We start from the raw sequence: 16,238 nt of genomic DNA, 5'->3' as shown, positions 1-16,238 counted from the left end.
CTCTCTGTAGCCCAGCAGACCAGGTTATCCCAGTCCTCGCTCAAGTGAAGGTTTTTATCCTGGTTCCCAACATCCTGGACACTACCAGGTAGGCAGAGTCAACATGCTAAATCCTCTTGTGCTGCCGCTGTGCTTGTTTTATAACCCTGATAAGGCAGCAATTTAGTCTCCTGTAAAGCAAGACAGCCGTATTTATAAAGCACATTTTAAAGGGTTTGACTTGCATTCAAACTTTAAGTATTAAATCATTGAACAGTACTGTAAGTTGTAAAACTTGAAAACACCAATTTACTGTCTCTGCCCTCCATCTCTGCTTTCAGATGGCAGGGTACCCCGGCCCTCACACGCTCCCCTCAGTGCCCAGTGCCCTGTACCCCCCACAGGCTACGATGCTGGAAACACACCACGCACACACACACCCCCGCCACCATGTCCACACACACTCACATGCACAGCACCTACCCCAGCCACATGGACACGACATGGCACTGTGGGGCTCCGCCATGGAGGTAAGTGACAGAATATTCACTCTTAAACACACACATACACACACTAGGGTTAGTCATGACAGATAGATGCTGTCAAGATGTTGCAGTCAGAGTTTCTATTTACATATAACAATTGTTGAATCACATTCAGTCACTGCTGCTTTGTCAAATTCTCACAATTTAGAGTGGTAACATCTTGAATGTACAAGTCCATCTCATAGTGGGTAAATATTACTGATATTTTTTTATTTTTCTGTAAATAAATCTGTTTTTCTTTGTTTTCTTGAGAGTAAAATACTTCTATAGTTGCATTGTTGCCTGAAAGTTTTAAGAGAATAATGACTTTGTGAAGTATTTGGAGCGAACCCGGTCCACAAATCAACAAAAATATTCAAATATATAAATTACCCAAATCAACAGCCCTTTTACAGCATTTGATTTATAGTATGTGTGTCCATTCTCTCAGTTCAGCTTCTCATCAGTCTGGTGTATGTGTCCATCTGTGGTGTTTGTGTGTGTCTGTGTGTGTGCATGGTTCCCTTCTTCTTGTGTCACTTTGTTGTTCTGTGTTATGCATCCGTTGCTATGCTTGTCTTTTGTTGCATGCCTGTATTTGTGTTTGTGTGTGTGTGTGTGTGTGTGTAGGACAGGGCAGTAGACATGCAGCAGTGTGTAGGCCCGCAGTGCCTGTTAATGGAGGAACAGCTGATGATACAACAACAGCAGATGGAGGAGGACCAGAGGTGGCTGGAGCAGGAGGAAAGGCTGCTGGTAACACACTCAGCGCACACATGTTGGAAAATCACTCACAGCTTAAAAATACATAATACCTATTAAACAACTTGTGTGTGTGTGTGTGTGTGTGCATTTAGCACACAAGACTTAGGACTCCCTTTCTTGTTTAATGTCGTAATTCATGGTACAGATGGAAGAGAGTGTTGTTGTCGTTTGTTGTGCTAAAATTTCCCGCTTAGTTGCCATGTTTGACTTTTCAGTTTTGCTATTGCACTTTTTTTGTAAACTCCCTTTATGCATTTTGTGTTTTTCTACATTTGTGAAATCATCACATCCCCCTCAAACACAAACAAAGTTTACAAAGCGACTCTCGTTGTTACCCTGCTCTGATATTAAGCGATGACTGTAATCGAAAGAAGGTTTCTCTGAAATGATTTAGGAACCAAAATATTCTGAAGAAATACATTGATGAAGAATGTGATTTCGTTTTTTTTGGATTCATAACTTTTCTATGTTTGTGTTTCATTTATGTATTAATTACATTTGATCTCAGTACAGTAATAGTGCAGTGTCCCAGTCTTGTGCGCAGAGATTGAAAATAGGAAGTGAGGTCAACCACATGTTTCTGTGGTTATATCTGGATATTTGTCATTGTCCTTTTTACTTTTACAAAGAAGAAAAAATATTTAAAAGGGATGTAACTAACTTTAACTCTAGATGATATGGTGACAGACACTGTTTCACATACTTTATGTTAACACATTGTTATTTCTTCTTACTGCTCTCTCAAGTACAGCAGTAGAGAAAGATATACTTATATACTATTCATACTAAATATGAGTGTGTGTGTGTGTGTGTGTGTGAGAGAGAGAGAGAGAGAGTTTGTAGGCAGGTGTGGCCTGTGTGAATTCCAGGCTAATGATAGGCTTAGAGACTCTGACAGCCCAGTCAACAGTCTGTCTTTGACCCACAACCACTAACTGACAACACACAAGATTACTGTAAAGCTGGGGAGGCAAAAATGTGTGTGAGAAGATATGTGTGTTGTAGAATTGCTGTTTTTTTTTTTCTGAGAACTGTCACTTTTTGGAAGGGGGTGGAAAAGGGAAGGGAAAGGAATAATGGTTTGGGAAATAACGGCAGACATGCTCGTACACTGAAGGCTCCTTGGCAGCGTGCTCTATTCCTCCTCCTCCTACTCCTCCTTCTCAGTCCTCACTCTGTACGTCAGAGGCAGATATAAATGAGCTGGAGGCAGGAAGCTGGAGCTGAATATGAATTCTTGTCTTGATGAAAGTGTTGGCACAGACAGAAATACAGGCTGTTAGACAGGAAAACGCAAGAAGACAACACATCTGGAAAGGGAGATAAAAACAGACACAACACTGGAAACAACTTGGACACAATAAGATACACTCAGATAACTTTGATGAACTCAATGGCAATGCTGGTCTTCAAGTCCTGGTTTGGGAAACTGGTAGGCGCGTGTGTGTGTGTGTGTGTGTGAGAGAGAAAGAGAATAGCTGCAGGGATGATAGATGTGTTTGTATGGGTGCAGGTGCTTTTATGTGGTTTTATCCTGGACTTTTTCTCCATTTTGGGGTTAAAATTTCAGTCTGAAAAGTTGTCCTTAAGTTGGAAGAGTGTGTATGTTGGAGGACAGGTCTTGAGCTTCTGCATCCTGCAGCTTCGTTTGGTGTGTTCTTGTTTTTATTTGAAGTTTCCTGCTGGGAGGCTCTGCGTGAGTGTGTGAGCTCTCCTGCTGGGACTCAGTCATTCATTTTTCTCACTCAGACATCGACATGAATGACTTGAATTCAACATTTGGAAGTTGAAGTCGATTAATTTTCCCAATGGTTAGATTAAAGAATAAACTGGCATGTATGTACTAATGGTAAATCCTTGTAAATCCTCTGACTGGCAGCTCTTTGATGGTAAAAGATGTTAACCTCTTAAGCTAATCAGTCAAATCTTTTGCTGTATGTGCCTAAGTTTGCAGCATAATGTGCACCAGTCTAACAGTAGTATACAGAGCTGATGTATGTTCAGGTACAGAGTTGTTTTTTTATTTATTTTTGTGTTTGTGTTCTTAGAAACCAGACTCTAGAAGTTCTAGAGGCAGTCTGGACAGAGACGACGGTGGACTCCAACCACCAGTAAGTAACTTTCTTTCTCTGTTAGTCTAACTGTCTGTACACACAGCTGCAGGATAATAACGATCATACACACTTTTACTAAGCCTTCCTTATGTCACTGTTAAAAATGCCGATGTTATGTCATGGCCGCCTCGTCAAAAAGGGGAAGTTATTATTCTGAATTGTTTGTGTTTTAAGAGAGGAGTATGTCTTCTAACATACGCTGAGCTGGATTTGCTGCCATTGGCCGCAGTTGTGTGTTTGTTTTGATTGGACCTGAGGGGATTGATCAGGGGACAGGAAGTGACCCGTTGGGGGTGGGGGGCAGAAAAATGAGGGGTCAATGGATTCCCATAACATCACTAGTTATTAATAGAAGGCTGTTACATAAAAAAAACAAAAACAAGAAGCCATCATTTATTACATTTCAGTCCCAGTGTTTCCCAGCCTGCATGCCGGGGGTCTTTTGTTTACTGAGGTGTACTCTAGTTTAAGAAGACAACGTTTAGTGCTTTAAAACCACCAATAGAAAAAAAAAGGTTTTGTCAGAAAGTCATTGGTCTTGCAAACTTTGACAGGATTTTGTTTTCAAGATATTTTCCTGCCTTGTCAGCTTTTTTTGCTTTCAAGAACTGAATAACATACATTGTATACATATAGAGCTTTAATAATTGGTGAAACAATAGTTAAGCGATATGTTACTTAGGGGACATAGTTATTCGAAGTATGATAAGTTAGTTTACATTTCTGAAATTTCAGAAGTAGCTTGTGGTCAATGTAAACTAAATATCTATATCCTCTGCTCCTCGATGGGTTTTGAACTGTTGGCAGACAGTTGCAGTATCAGTGTTAAGAGGTTGTTGTTACTTTTTTTGTGCTGATAAGCCTCCATCAGTGTTTGACACAGATCACACTTAAAGGAAACATCATCACTTTTTACCTCCTCTAATTAACATGTTCAGTTTTTTTTTTCCTTTTTGTGAATCTCTTTTCTCTCCTTTAACGACGTGATGTCCACTATCATTTTTTGTAACTTCATCCCAGTCAGACTCGCTGTAGCCCCACACACTGATCGAGCTCTGTTTGTAGTTGTGTTCTTGATGCCAGCAGAAGTAAGTAGTCGTAGCAGTGAGAAGTTGCCGCGGGCCAGATATTTCTGTCTCTGTAATTCATCTCTCTGCTTGTCCTCCTCCTTCTCCAATTTGAATGTCTGTGGTTTGTGGTGGGAAAATCTCCCTCGCTCGAGTATGTATTTGTATGTAAAATGCTGTAGTGGAGTATTTTCGGGTGTCAGTGGTTGTCAGAACACAACACTCTTATGGCACAGAGGCTTTTTTGGAAGCACGCTGAGCAGTTTTCTCACACAGAGAAAAACAACAAAGATTGAACAATAATACAACAAAATGGATTTAAAAAGAGATTGAGAGAGAGTGTTGTAGCATAATTTTTTTCCTGCATAGCAGTAACAAAAGAAGGTCACAGACAGAATATTTTGTTAACATAAGTAACGCAGCCATAGACCACACACCACAGAAAACAGAGATTTGAGAACCTGCTGCTTTTTACAACAACAAAAATGGGACGTAGTGTCGTGCAACAAGAAAATTCAATTGGATTCCGTAAATGTTTCAGAAGCAGCTAGTGGTTTTGTGCCAGTAAAGTTCTAATTTCCTGACTGAGCACTTTCTAACCAAATGTTTTCTTGTTGTTTGTTTGTTTGTGCAGACAGGAAACCAGCACATATACCAACCCGTTGGCAAAGCAGGTAATAGATGGGCCTGTAATGGTCTGTAATTATGGTTCTAAAGTGCTATTCTTTTATTCTCTCTTCTCTTTCTGTTTCTATCAAAGTATAATGTTCATTTGTCTAACATTACAAAGCTCTTGTTAGCTATTACACAGTCTCTGTATACAAGAAGTAACAGTGTCACTGTGTGTGTGTCCTCTTAGTTTATAGAGTTTAAACATTTACCATATGTCAAATTTGATTTTGAACTCTGCAGCCTTTTAGCCGGTGAGCTAGCAAACCAACCTGTGTTCACATTGACTCAGACACCATGTGAAGCTCAATATGCCGTGTGCGAGCAGCTTGGATGTACCCGCCTTACAAGAAGCTCAAACACAAAAAATAAGACAAGCAGCAAGCTTTAACTGTAACATGGACAATTTTTTTAAGCAATGATTAACATTTTTACATCTATATTTTTTACCCTCGTAAGCTTTGACTTTTTTTCCCCACTTGTACTGATACATGAAGGGTTGTCGTCTGTTGGTCTTTAAACATGAAATTGCCATTTGTTTTTACTGTCATAACTGAAGGAGGCAGAGAGTCCAAAGTTAAATGTATGAAACTAATTATAAGATATTTTAAAATAGCAGAGGAGAAATCATTTTCACTTGTGTCTGTTGTGTGTTGCAGATCATGCAGCTCCCCCAAAGAAACCCCCTCGACCAGGAGCTCAGAGCCAAGTGGGCAGCCTGGCCTGTTTGAATACTGGAGATAGTTACAATGATGGAGTCAAGGTACACACACACACACAATCACATGTTAACCTTTAGCAGAAATACCGGCAAACAAACATGTTAAGAGACAAATAACACTGAAGAATACACCGAATGAACCTCTAACAATAGCAGGAATCATTTTATGTAGGTTGCATGTTTGGTATTGCTTTAAGCGATAACTTTTTACTTTTATTTTCTTCTTCTTTGGCTGCTCCCTCTCCCTCCTCCTCCTCCCCCCCTCTGCACTGTGCCTCTCTGTTGACCCCCAGCCCTGGCGGGTAAGCAGCACACCGTTTGTGTGTTTACTGTGCGTCATGTCTGCTAGTGGAACATACCTTCATTCATTTGGTCCTTCGTTCATGTTTTTTTTTAATTTTCTGTCCAACCAATCAAACTCTGCGGCATTATTAAAAAGCACATATGAATAACACATCTACTGGTTAGTAATATCTTTCTTTCTTTTTCCAATTCAAGATTCAAGATCTAAGTTGTGTAATTGTTTAATGACAATAAAGACTTTCTATTCTATTCTATTCTCAAACTAAATAGTTGTGTTTACTTTACTAACACACTTAAAATTCTTCAACTCTTTTATACTAGTCACACCAGAAAACATTCTAAACTAATCATACACTGGTCATCATGTGTGTCTTTATATTGCCAGGGTGAAGATGTTTCTTTTCTCCGTATAAAAGTGTTTTTTAAGAGAGATTCCAAGGTTTGCTCATGTGAGACACATTAAGCTCGTAGAATAATCAGCTACTTTTGTATTTGGATGATGTTGGGGCAAGCAATAAACTGAACCAGGTTCAGAGCTGTGGAGGGGGATGGGTTAGGTGAGGTCAGCTACCTAGATGCAGAGCAGAGGAGACACAAAGAGATGACAAGGAACATGTGGAAGTGAGAGAGAGTCATTTGAAAAGCACTCTTGGATTAAAAAAAAAGATACATTCAAAATACATGTTTTTTTAGGATCAGGCTGTGTAGTCTATAGATCTTTAGATATTAAGAAGCCTTCTTTTACAAGTGCATTACTGCCATCTAGTGGCACAAGTTGAAAGATGACATTTTTTCCATTTCTATTTAAAATATTTAATTGATCTAAATAAACAAATAACCTATTCTGTCATATACTTACTCATCCACTCACTCACTCAATAATGTAGTTCTCCATCTGTCTAACACAGTGTGTTCTTTGTAAGACTCCCCGCAGGTGTGACCTTTCCTATTTAAGAAGCATAATTTTCCAATACTGACCCCCAGATGTGCAGCTGAGGGTCACACCTCTTGATTTAATCAAAGACCTGATTCATGTCTGTTTCTATAATCAAAGCTTTTACAGTCAACTACTTCAGGGTACATGCAGAGTTTAATTTTGGAAAATGCTTTTTGATCTTACAGATGTAAAGGTTAAGAAAAGGCTTGATTTTCTATGTATCTGGTGCTTCAACTAAACGATCTCTCATATAAACTAAAACTTTAATATTTGAAGTATAGATGACATGTGTGGGCGTCCTGATTACTCACTCTGAGCGGAGATTGATGACTGATATGGGCCCTGTGCCCGGGGAGAGCCTTGTGTTATAAGTGCCATAATCTTAATGTTGACTTAAATCTTATTGGCTTTTGAATTTAATGCATTGAACGTGCATGAAACGCTAAATAATTCATTGTTAAAAATGATTAAAAACTTGCTAGAATAAAACCCTTCAAAATGAATGAACTTACCGTTACATCAATGTAGACATCATATAAACTCGTATTTTTCATAAGCATCATACCACCCTTTTTTTGTTTCATTTTCACGGCTCAGTCTCCACACACACACTTGTGGCTCTGTGTTCACTCAGTCAACCTTTTACTCAATGATTTCTGTCTCCCCTGGTTCAGCTGCAGCCACAAGAGATAAGCCCACCCCCCACGGCCAATCTGGACCGCTCCAATGACAAAGTATACGAGAACGTGACGGGATTGGTCAAGGCTGTGATTGAGATGTCGAGCAAGATTCAGCCTGCTCCTCCAGAGGAATATGTTCCCATGGTCAAGGTAACGGAGACATTGTTACTTATCTGTTACACGGTCAATGTTTCTCTCTTGAGCTGCAAACTTCGACCTTATAGCTTGAAAGCACTGAAAATATTTACATTCTCCTGCCAATACAATCGAGTGTTCTCTCTCCTCCAGCACTGTGAAGCCTTGTTTTAGTTTAAATGGCACTGAACAGCTCCACAGGGGGCTGGATTATGATACTGCTACTTCCACATAATTAATTTTAATCATCTGTTACACTACAGATACGACCTTGTGCCCTCAATAGCTGTTTCCTTTAATAGAGGAGATTAAATATTTGATGTCTTCTTGTGAGCTTCTTTGTCTTACACTCTCTTAAATGACATTATTATATCCACACTGGTTATCCAGTCCTGAGTGAGAAATACTTAATCACATTTTGTGTTTTAATAAATGTTCATGTGTATTTAACTTACAGTATTTAGAAATGTCTCCTTAATTCACTTTGTTACTGTTCTGTTTGAATTGAACCTTTTCTTTTCTTCAGCATTTGCTCTGTTTGTTGTGTTTCAGGATGTCGGTCTTGCCTTGAGGACGTTATTGGCCACAGTGGATGAGACCTTACCACAACTTCCAGCCAGTACACACAGAGAGGTAAAGAAACACATTCTCACTAACTAATGTGCTTTCACTCACACACTTAGTTTAGTGTTTTTAAAGAATATAACATATCTTTTTTTGACTGTTGTTGATTGATTTTATACACACATACTTTTCATTCACAGATAGAGATGGCGCAGAAACTTCTGAACTCTGACTTGGCAGAGCTAATTGGGAAGATGAAGTTAGCCCAGCAGTATGTGATGACCAGGTAGGTTCAGATATTAAAAAGAAATGTTACATTTAGTTTGTTATTGTTGTGTAAAGGAAAGTGTATGATGTCGATCACAGGGCACGTTGTTAGTCGATTTAAGGCCACAGCATTTATGAAATGAATTATTAATCATATTTAATCAAAATCTTTAAAATATTGCAAGAACTCATAGAGACAGACGGAAAGAGATCATGTGTGTGCAACTGTGGCTGAATCAAGCAACCACAGGGGGGCGCCAAAGTTAGAATGACAATGTAGTCCTAATAGTTGTTCTTTAAATGTAACTGCTCATCTCATTTGTAACAGGCCGTGTCATTTTGTGAATGTCTTTGCTCTGTCCTAGCCTCCAGCAGGACTATAAAAAGCAGATGTTGACAGCGGCTCACGCACTTGCAGTGGATGCAAAGAACCTGCTGGATGTCATCGACCAATCACGACTAAAGATGATGGCTCAGTCCCGCCCACACTAGCCCCACGAGAGCTGGGCTGACCAACAGGAGGCGGTCTGCTCTGAAGCTTCATTTGTGGTTCTTGTCAGCAGTGGAGGAAAATTAATAAAGACTCCTGGATGAGTGACGCCAATCATGATATTTGAGACTTGTTGGAGCTGACTGATTTATATCAAAGGAGGAAGCAGTGGCTCTGGCATTTTTACAGCAATCCGTGACAAATCCTGAGATGTTGAATCCTGTGTCAAACTCTCCACCACTGTGACTCGCTTAATACAAGAACAGAGCAACAAAACTTCCTGAATCAGGGACTCGGCAGCTTCACTCTTTTTGAACTGGAATATAAAGATGGACCCAAGATGAGCCTGATTCCTGGGGTCCCAAGTTTAAAAGGTTTAAAAACCCTCTGACAGTAACCCTATCATTGGAGCGAGTGGATGATGTGTTGTTTACATCGGGTGGATCTCAAGCGAAGTCAACAGAAACTGATCAGACTGTGTTTGATCTGCAACATATCTGCATGAAACTTCCCTGTGAGAATAGACTCAGAAGTCAGCCAGCAGCCATGTCAGTACATTTTGTGGGTGTAGTGTGTTTTGACCCCCTGGATGTGAATCTCCTCCTCAGTTGAAATACCTCTGCATTGCCATGGATTATTTCGAATGAGTAGGCCAAGCGCTGCTTTGTTTGGACTGTTTAACCAAGTAAAGACAATTCACGGTTACGTTTGGAGAAGCAGCCTCCGCCCTTCATTGCTCCTCCTGTTTCTCTCTTCCACCCATTCCCGTCTTCCTTCTGTCTCACCAAGTTTTATTTATCAGAAATTTCAGAGGAGGAGACGGAGGAACAGACGGTAAGAAAAAAACTGCTGCCTGAGAAAGAAAACACTATGCGCCTCTTTCCTCTCTTTTTCTCTCTATTGTCATCTTACTTTTTCTTCTGTTTGTTTCCATCCTTTCCTCCTTCCTTAAGTCTTCCTCAGCTCTTCTCTGAGCAGGTTTTTAAGACTCCTAATGTGAAGAATCCAACTGTGTCTGGGTAATCACAACAGACAGGAAACTCCCTACAAGCACTCATTTTAGTCAACTCTTTATGGCGGCTGGCTCCTTGTTTTTTTTATGTCGTTTACTTCAGTCACATTCTTCTTCCTCTGTACTGATAATCAATCCCAGCATTGACTCTGATGAGCAAAAAAAAGAAAAGAAAAAAGAAATAGTAGGTGGATTTAAGGATTTTGAAGTCTGAAAGACTTGATACTTCCTGTTCATCAATGAGGCAAGAGGAGGACGTCGTTGCCTCAAACTGATCTACCATTTCTTTCTGTAAGTTGAGTGTTTCCTCTTCCTTACTCTTCACCTACAGTCCCATATCGGTCAGTTTCTCCTCAAATAGGACTGATGTAACACCTTGAACTCTCAAACACCCGGGAACACAATCAAACCTCAGAACTGGAACCTTTGTGCTTTGAATCCCAGTTTCCCAGTTGTGTAACTCTTTAGATATTTCCCCCTCTAACAACAGGGAAACAAACACACATGAAATGTGGAGCCTGAGACTGGGAAAAACAACAGAAAATACAGCAGATCACGTGTGTCTTTGTTAATACTGACCCCACATGGAGTTTGACCTACTCCTATATCAAATATACTGGTGTCTGCACTGGTATAGCATGGTATACTGGTATGGAGAGAGCATATTTGCACAGCACCAAAATAAAGAATAAAAACACTTTTGAACCTTATTCAACCCAGATTGGATTTTCATGTTCAGCCAGTGATGACATCATCAATAACCTGGGTGGTACAGGGATACAAACTGCTTACAAAACAAAAAAAATCTATTTTATCTCCTTGTTGTTGTGTAAATCTGCTCATGTTGGTATATTGTAAGCTATACTGGTGTGTATCACTGGTGAATTGTACAGAACTCGTACTAGTAAACACTGGTTTTTATTTTGTCTTCTGGGCGAAATCAGCCATCTTGTCAAATAGATGAAAAAAAAACAACAATAAAAATAATGACGAAATGGAAATCAGCCTGACCACATTCTTATTCATGATAAGTATTTATTTGTAAGTACTTAATTTTCTGTTTTGTGTCTGATGTTTGGAGAATGAGAGGTTGTTTTATTTACATATATAGTATATATTGACAGAGATGTGGGGAGGTAGGCTCATTGCTTTGGTCCATGCTCTTCATGTTAGAGTTTGTTTTTTAAACAGCAAGACAAAATGAAAGGTTAGACAGGATACTTCTGGTTTTATCTGTGAGCTACAGAACATCACTATTTTCTTCAAACTGATCAAGACTTGACAAAGAAACAAAAACATGTTTTTTTTTTTCTCTCCCCTTTTATGTCTTAGAATGTTCCTCTTTTTCTTTGTTTTTTAAGTCTTAATTTTCATCATTTGAAGTCTTAAAACAGAAAAGTTGACTCTAAAGATTTTGTCCCTTCATTGAGACAGCCTGTTTGGAATTAATTGAATGTAGCACGGACACTTAATGACCTTTCTTATAAGTCTAACCACTGTAAATACTGTATGGAAATTCATTTAAACCCTTTTAAGTCATTTTAGACAGTTTTGAAACATTCAGAAATATCTCATAGTACATCGAAAACATTTATTTGTGGGATTTTTTATGCCTTTACTTTAAAGACAGCACTGTGGAGAGAGAGAGTGGTAACAAACTAACCACTAGGTTACCGGCACCCCATCCATTGTCTTTTTTTAATTTTTTTTTAACAAAACACTAAAAGAATTTCCATACAGCAACATAAAGAACGTCAGGTTTCTGTCAATAATTTACAACCATGTAAAAAATAATATTAACAAGCTCTATGTGTTGCCAAAATACTAACAGGATTAAACTTTAAACTTTAGTCTTTACATGATAGTTATATTACATTATATTACACAATCAAAACCTATTAGATACATTTATCCCTACACTTCTCAGACTGCGACCCCTCTGACATCAGCATGACAGCAGGAATAGCATACCTGCAGTAAGAAGCAGCACTGCTGTGTGGATGTGAACAGACTCGGCTCCGCTGAAGTTACACAAGTTAAAACTGTTGCAGCAGTCGACAGTGTTCCCGTTCCCGCTCGAGTCCACAGAGGCGGAGGCAGCTGCTCCATTGCATGTGGCCTGGCTCGCACACTGCTTCGAGATGACTTTGGCAGAACCTGGCCGACACACACAAACAGGACGTTGGAGTGAGTTTTGATTGAAGTTGCATTCACATTTTTGGAGTACTGCTTACTCCAGCCAGACTGACAGCATTTACAATCAGAAGCCTGAAAATGTGCAGTTTTGTAACATCCTACATGTAATACTTTCAACGTTACCTAAAATGTCCACAACAGTCATACAGGTGTCCTGCGGCTCCTGACACTCCTCATTGTTCGTGTTGCATTCTTCATTAGTGACAGCAGAAGAGCACACATAGCAATCAAGTGACAGCACTGCAGCAGAAGAGAAAACAGAACTTTTAGAATCATACACATTTTTTTGAAAGATACAAGACCCAAAATTGACATATGGATATTTATGATTTCTATATATAGTTAATGGTGGGGTGCATATCTCCCCATTCACTTTGTATTCACCACCTCATGTCAGGTCATCATGTTTTGTGGTGCTTTTACATTCTAAGATACTTAATGAAGAGACAATGAGTTAGAAGTTGTCCTTGTTGAGAGTTATTTACTTCTTTTTTTTAAAGGAAGAATTTGGGATTCGAGTAATCCATAGTATCTTCCCCTTTATTAGAATCAACAATGCCAGAAAACAAGTTGTTAGTGTATGTTTAAATCCAAGCAGCCTGAGATTTATATGATATCCTTGCTGTAATAGCGAAAGAAAATTATAGAACTACAGAAACATTTATTGAGACATTATAAAGCCACATAAGAAATCCTCTTGAATAGAAAGACAGCTACTCCCATAGATGGCGTGTCTAAACTCGCCGGGCTTGTTTCTTTAATTATAAAGACTGGTGAGTATTAAAAAAGAGGCTGCATACTGTTCCTCCCATTCAGAGTTTATTGTTCTGCTCTGCTATTAATCAGCATCTCAGTGAAGACACACACATTTAAGGTGCACGGGTGTTGTGATTGAAATCACAGTCTTAACAAAAAAAATCTAAGGAGAACAAAATAAAAATCAATTAATAAAAATTAATTTTTTAAAAGTCTCTACTTTTTTTACTGCAGTTCCTGGTTGTTTTAGACTATAATTAAACTTTAATGTTGGTAACACCTTCACCACAACTACTAAGTGTTCAAATAGAAAGGTGCCTAAATTGAATAATTGGTCATTAACAAAGACAAGTACTCCATCACAAAGTTTAGCCTTATGTTGAAAAAAAAAATCCCTTATTTACTTCTAGGTACAATCAAATGCAGTTGCTTGCTTAAAGTTTGAAATGTATTTTCCAGAAAAATCTGATATTTAAAATTTCACTGTGAAGAGTAGAATTGTACTTTTCTTTTTAAGCATATTGCATTGGACTTTCTCAGGAAAGGAGCAGGGATTTTAATTTCTTTGTATTGTTTTTTTTAAACCCTGAAACTAAATCCCCTTCTGGCACATTATGTCACTGCTTCCAAACTAAAGCCTTGATGTCTGTTCTCCTTTAAAAACTGTAGAAGTGTTTCCACAATGAAAAAGAGTCCCCTGTCCCTTTTCCCCTTAGCCCCACACTATGTGAATGTTTTCTTACCTGGTGAGATGAGTAGAGAAAGGAGAGCGAGGCTGAGCAGCATCTTTGTAACAGGCGTCATTATGCGTTCAACAGCTGGGCCTGAACTGTCTGCTGTCAAACAAGGTAGTCTGCTCTGTGTGTTTACATGTGTCAGTGGTTTCTATTGTTTGTTTTTTAAGAAGCATTTGATCAGATTGGTCCGGCCCACATCATCTCCTGTCATCACTGCACGGCACAGAAAGCATCTCATAAATGTCGTCTCCTTTGTGTGTGCAGGACATTCCTTTGGTTTCACAGATACTTGCTCTATATTTATCTTCTGTCAATCACCCACAGCCAGGCAGACAAGTAAACCCAAACACAGTGTGTGTCTGTGCAGTCTAAGGGGAACACCTTTAATGTCATCAACCTACAAACTAATGAACATCAATGTATGTTCAGCTCAACCTGTGCTGCAGGATTTTCTTGCTGCAGGCATTATCACGTGTTGTACAGTATTGCTACAGCAAACATGTCGGTTTCTTTTGAACTATAATGTAACCAACATTTTTACTGTTTGGAGAGAGCTTCGCAGACATTTCTTGTGCTATATATCTCACTTTGTCTGCATAGAAAAACTACAGCTCCATCAAAAAGTACTGCTGCACTGATCCATAAAACTCTCAGTCTCCTCTAAAAGTCTTTTCTATACATTTTATTTCAGCTTTGCTTATTTGATCTGAAGTTAAGCAATGATATTAGGTTTGTTACCAGACACCAATTCTGTATAATTGGTTAACATAGCAGAGCAGTTAGCTGATAAAAAGCCAGATCTATACCTCAGGACGTGGCCGAGACCATAACAGAAATAAGAGGAAAAGGATTAAGGAAAAACATCAGACTCCGAAAAAAAGCAAACGCTGCTAAGTGTGCAGCAACTATAAGATCTAACAAGTTCAGTATTTCAATGTTGTTCTCGGAACTACATTTTTCCACCCTCAAGTGGACAAAAAAAGTCAGCTATTTTAGGTTTGAAGGTCCGGAGCCCCTGAAGTCCCAAAAAGTAATTAAAAAAAATCTTGTGCTTGTGATATCATGATGTGCTCACAAGATATCATAATGTGCGTGCAATGTTGTTGTTTTTGGACTTCAGGGGCTCCGTATGAAACAAAATGTAACACAGGTTAAATAATTTACTCAAATCATCGGGCCACCTGTTGACCAAAAAGACAAAATTCAAAAGCTGAGGTTAAAATGTGTCTGTCAGACAGGTGTGATTACATTGGATGTCTATAAATGCCACATCACGTAAGTGATGACCATTTTTTGTTTTTTCCTTAAAACACTGCAACCCAAGTGGAAATGCATTAAAATCAATAAAATTATTCTGGTCATATATTTATTTTTATTGACTCTTCAAACCAAAATAACAATCTACTGTGATACTGCGTGTTTTCTTTCACGACAACTGCATCCCTATGTGGCCGTGAAAGTTTTTTTTTTACATTCCCAGAATGATTGAAAGCAAACGTCAGCTTGAGATTTGTAGCACACACCCAGATAACACACACCCAGATAACACACACACAACCCACTCAATTAGTACACACCAAGCTCACACTGACAAACACACTTTTCTTTTCTGTGAATCAAAATATATATCCTGATGCCAAACCTGATGCTGAAATAACGAGGTTCCCTAAGCCCAGCATTAAGACAGTAAATACTAAAATACACACACCCACACACACACCCACAAACACACATCCACAGGAAGCATGTTAGTCAAGTCTGAACTGTCTAACAGAAACCAGTTGAGCAGTTTCACTAATTATCAGCCTTCTGAGCTTGGTGATCTGATTGCACATATCTATAAGCACAAACTAGTTTTGGCAGAGACAGTAACAGAGGATGGAGAGTTTCTTCAAATCCCCACAGATCTCTGTATAGCAAAGTTTGAATAAAGTCATTTATATCAAAGTCTTGAATTTGATGTATGTCTATTACTGTAAGCTAGTTTCAGATGTTTTAAAATGTTATCCTCTTTGTGTTTCATTGTAGCTTTGGATTGAGGAGTTAAGAGAGGAGAGGAGAGGAGAATATTAAAATGAGGATTGAGCACTCTAATGTAATTTCAGACCTCCACCAGCTGAGGGCAGAATAGGGCAAAACAACTCTGGGTGGTTCATGAGAGTAAACTTAAGAGTGGAAGCAGAGTAAAGCAGGTGTACCATTTATGCTTTTATGAATATGGCAACAGATGTGTGTGTGTGTGTGTGTGTGTGTGTGTGTGTGTGTGGCTGTTGATGTAATATTTACTTTTTCGCCAAAGGACACAATTCTATAAGCTCAAAG

General features: G+C 38.9%; 2 protein-coding genes across 14 annotated transcripts in view; one reads left to right on the top strand and one right to left on the bottom strand.

The window, feature by feature from the left end:
• The window catches only part of LOC109984412 (focal adhesion kinase 1), a 57,070-nt gene extending 45,842 nt beyond the window's left edge, over window positions 1-11,228 (top strand). For 10 of the 13 annotated variants that reach the window (XM_065957522.1, XM_065957514.1, XM_065957519.1 and 7 more), the window contains 10 exons: window positions 11-88; window positions 321-509; window positions 1,134-1,259; window positions 3,317-3,379; window positions 5,084-5,123; window positions 5,778-5,881; window positions 7,754-7,909; window positions 8,447-8,527; window positions 8,659-8,744; window positions 9,091-11,228. In XM_065957522.1, coding sequence (XP_065813594.1) covers window positions 11-88; window positions 321-509; window positions 1,134-1,259; window positions 3,317-3,379; window positions 5,084-5,123; window positions 5,778-5,881; window positions 7,754-7,909; window positions 8,447-8,527; window positions 8,659-8,744; window positions 9,091-9,217 — 1,050 coding nt within the window. In that variant the 3' untranslated portion in view covers window positions 9,218-11,228. The other 3 variants (XM_065957515.1, XM_065957523.1, XM_065957524.1) reach the window with 3 other exon arrangements.
• Window positions 11,229-11,393: 165 nt separating this feature from the next.
• On the bottom strand, window positions 11,394-15,298 carry LOC109984407 (ly6/PLAUR domain-containing protein 2-like). The gene is made up of 3 exons (XM_065957525.1): window positions 13,923-15,298; window positions 12,547-12,663; window positions 11,394-12,384 (listed from the first exon to the last, which is right to left on the bottom strand). Exons 1-3 carry the CDS (start codon window positions 13,981-13,983, stop codon window positions 12,173-12,175), a joined length of 390 nt encoding a protein of 129 aa, XP_065813597.1. The 5' UTR covers window positions 13,984-15,298; the 3' UTR covers window positions 11,394-12,172.
• Window positions 15,299-16,238: the final 940 nt, after the last annotated feature.

The sequence above is a fragment of the Labrus bergylta genome, chromosome 8, assembly GCF_963930695.1.
Source record: "Labrus bergylta chromosome 8, fLabBer1.1, whole genome shotgun sequence".
Taxonomy (NCBI): domain Eukaryota; kingdom Metazoa; phylum Chordata; class Actinopteri; order Labriformes; family Labridae; genus Labrus; species Labrus bergylta.
The sequence above is the reverse complement of the archived record's forward strand: the minus strand, read 5'-3'. Positions and strand labels throughout refer to the sequence as shown.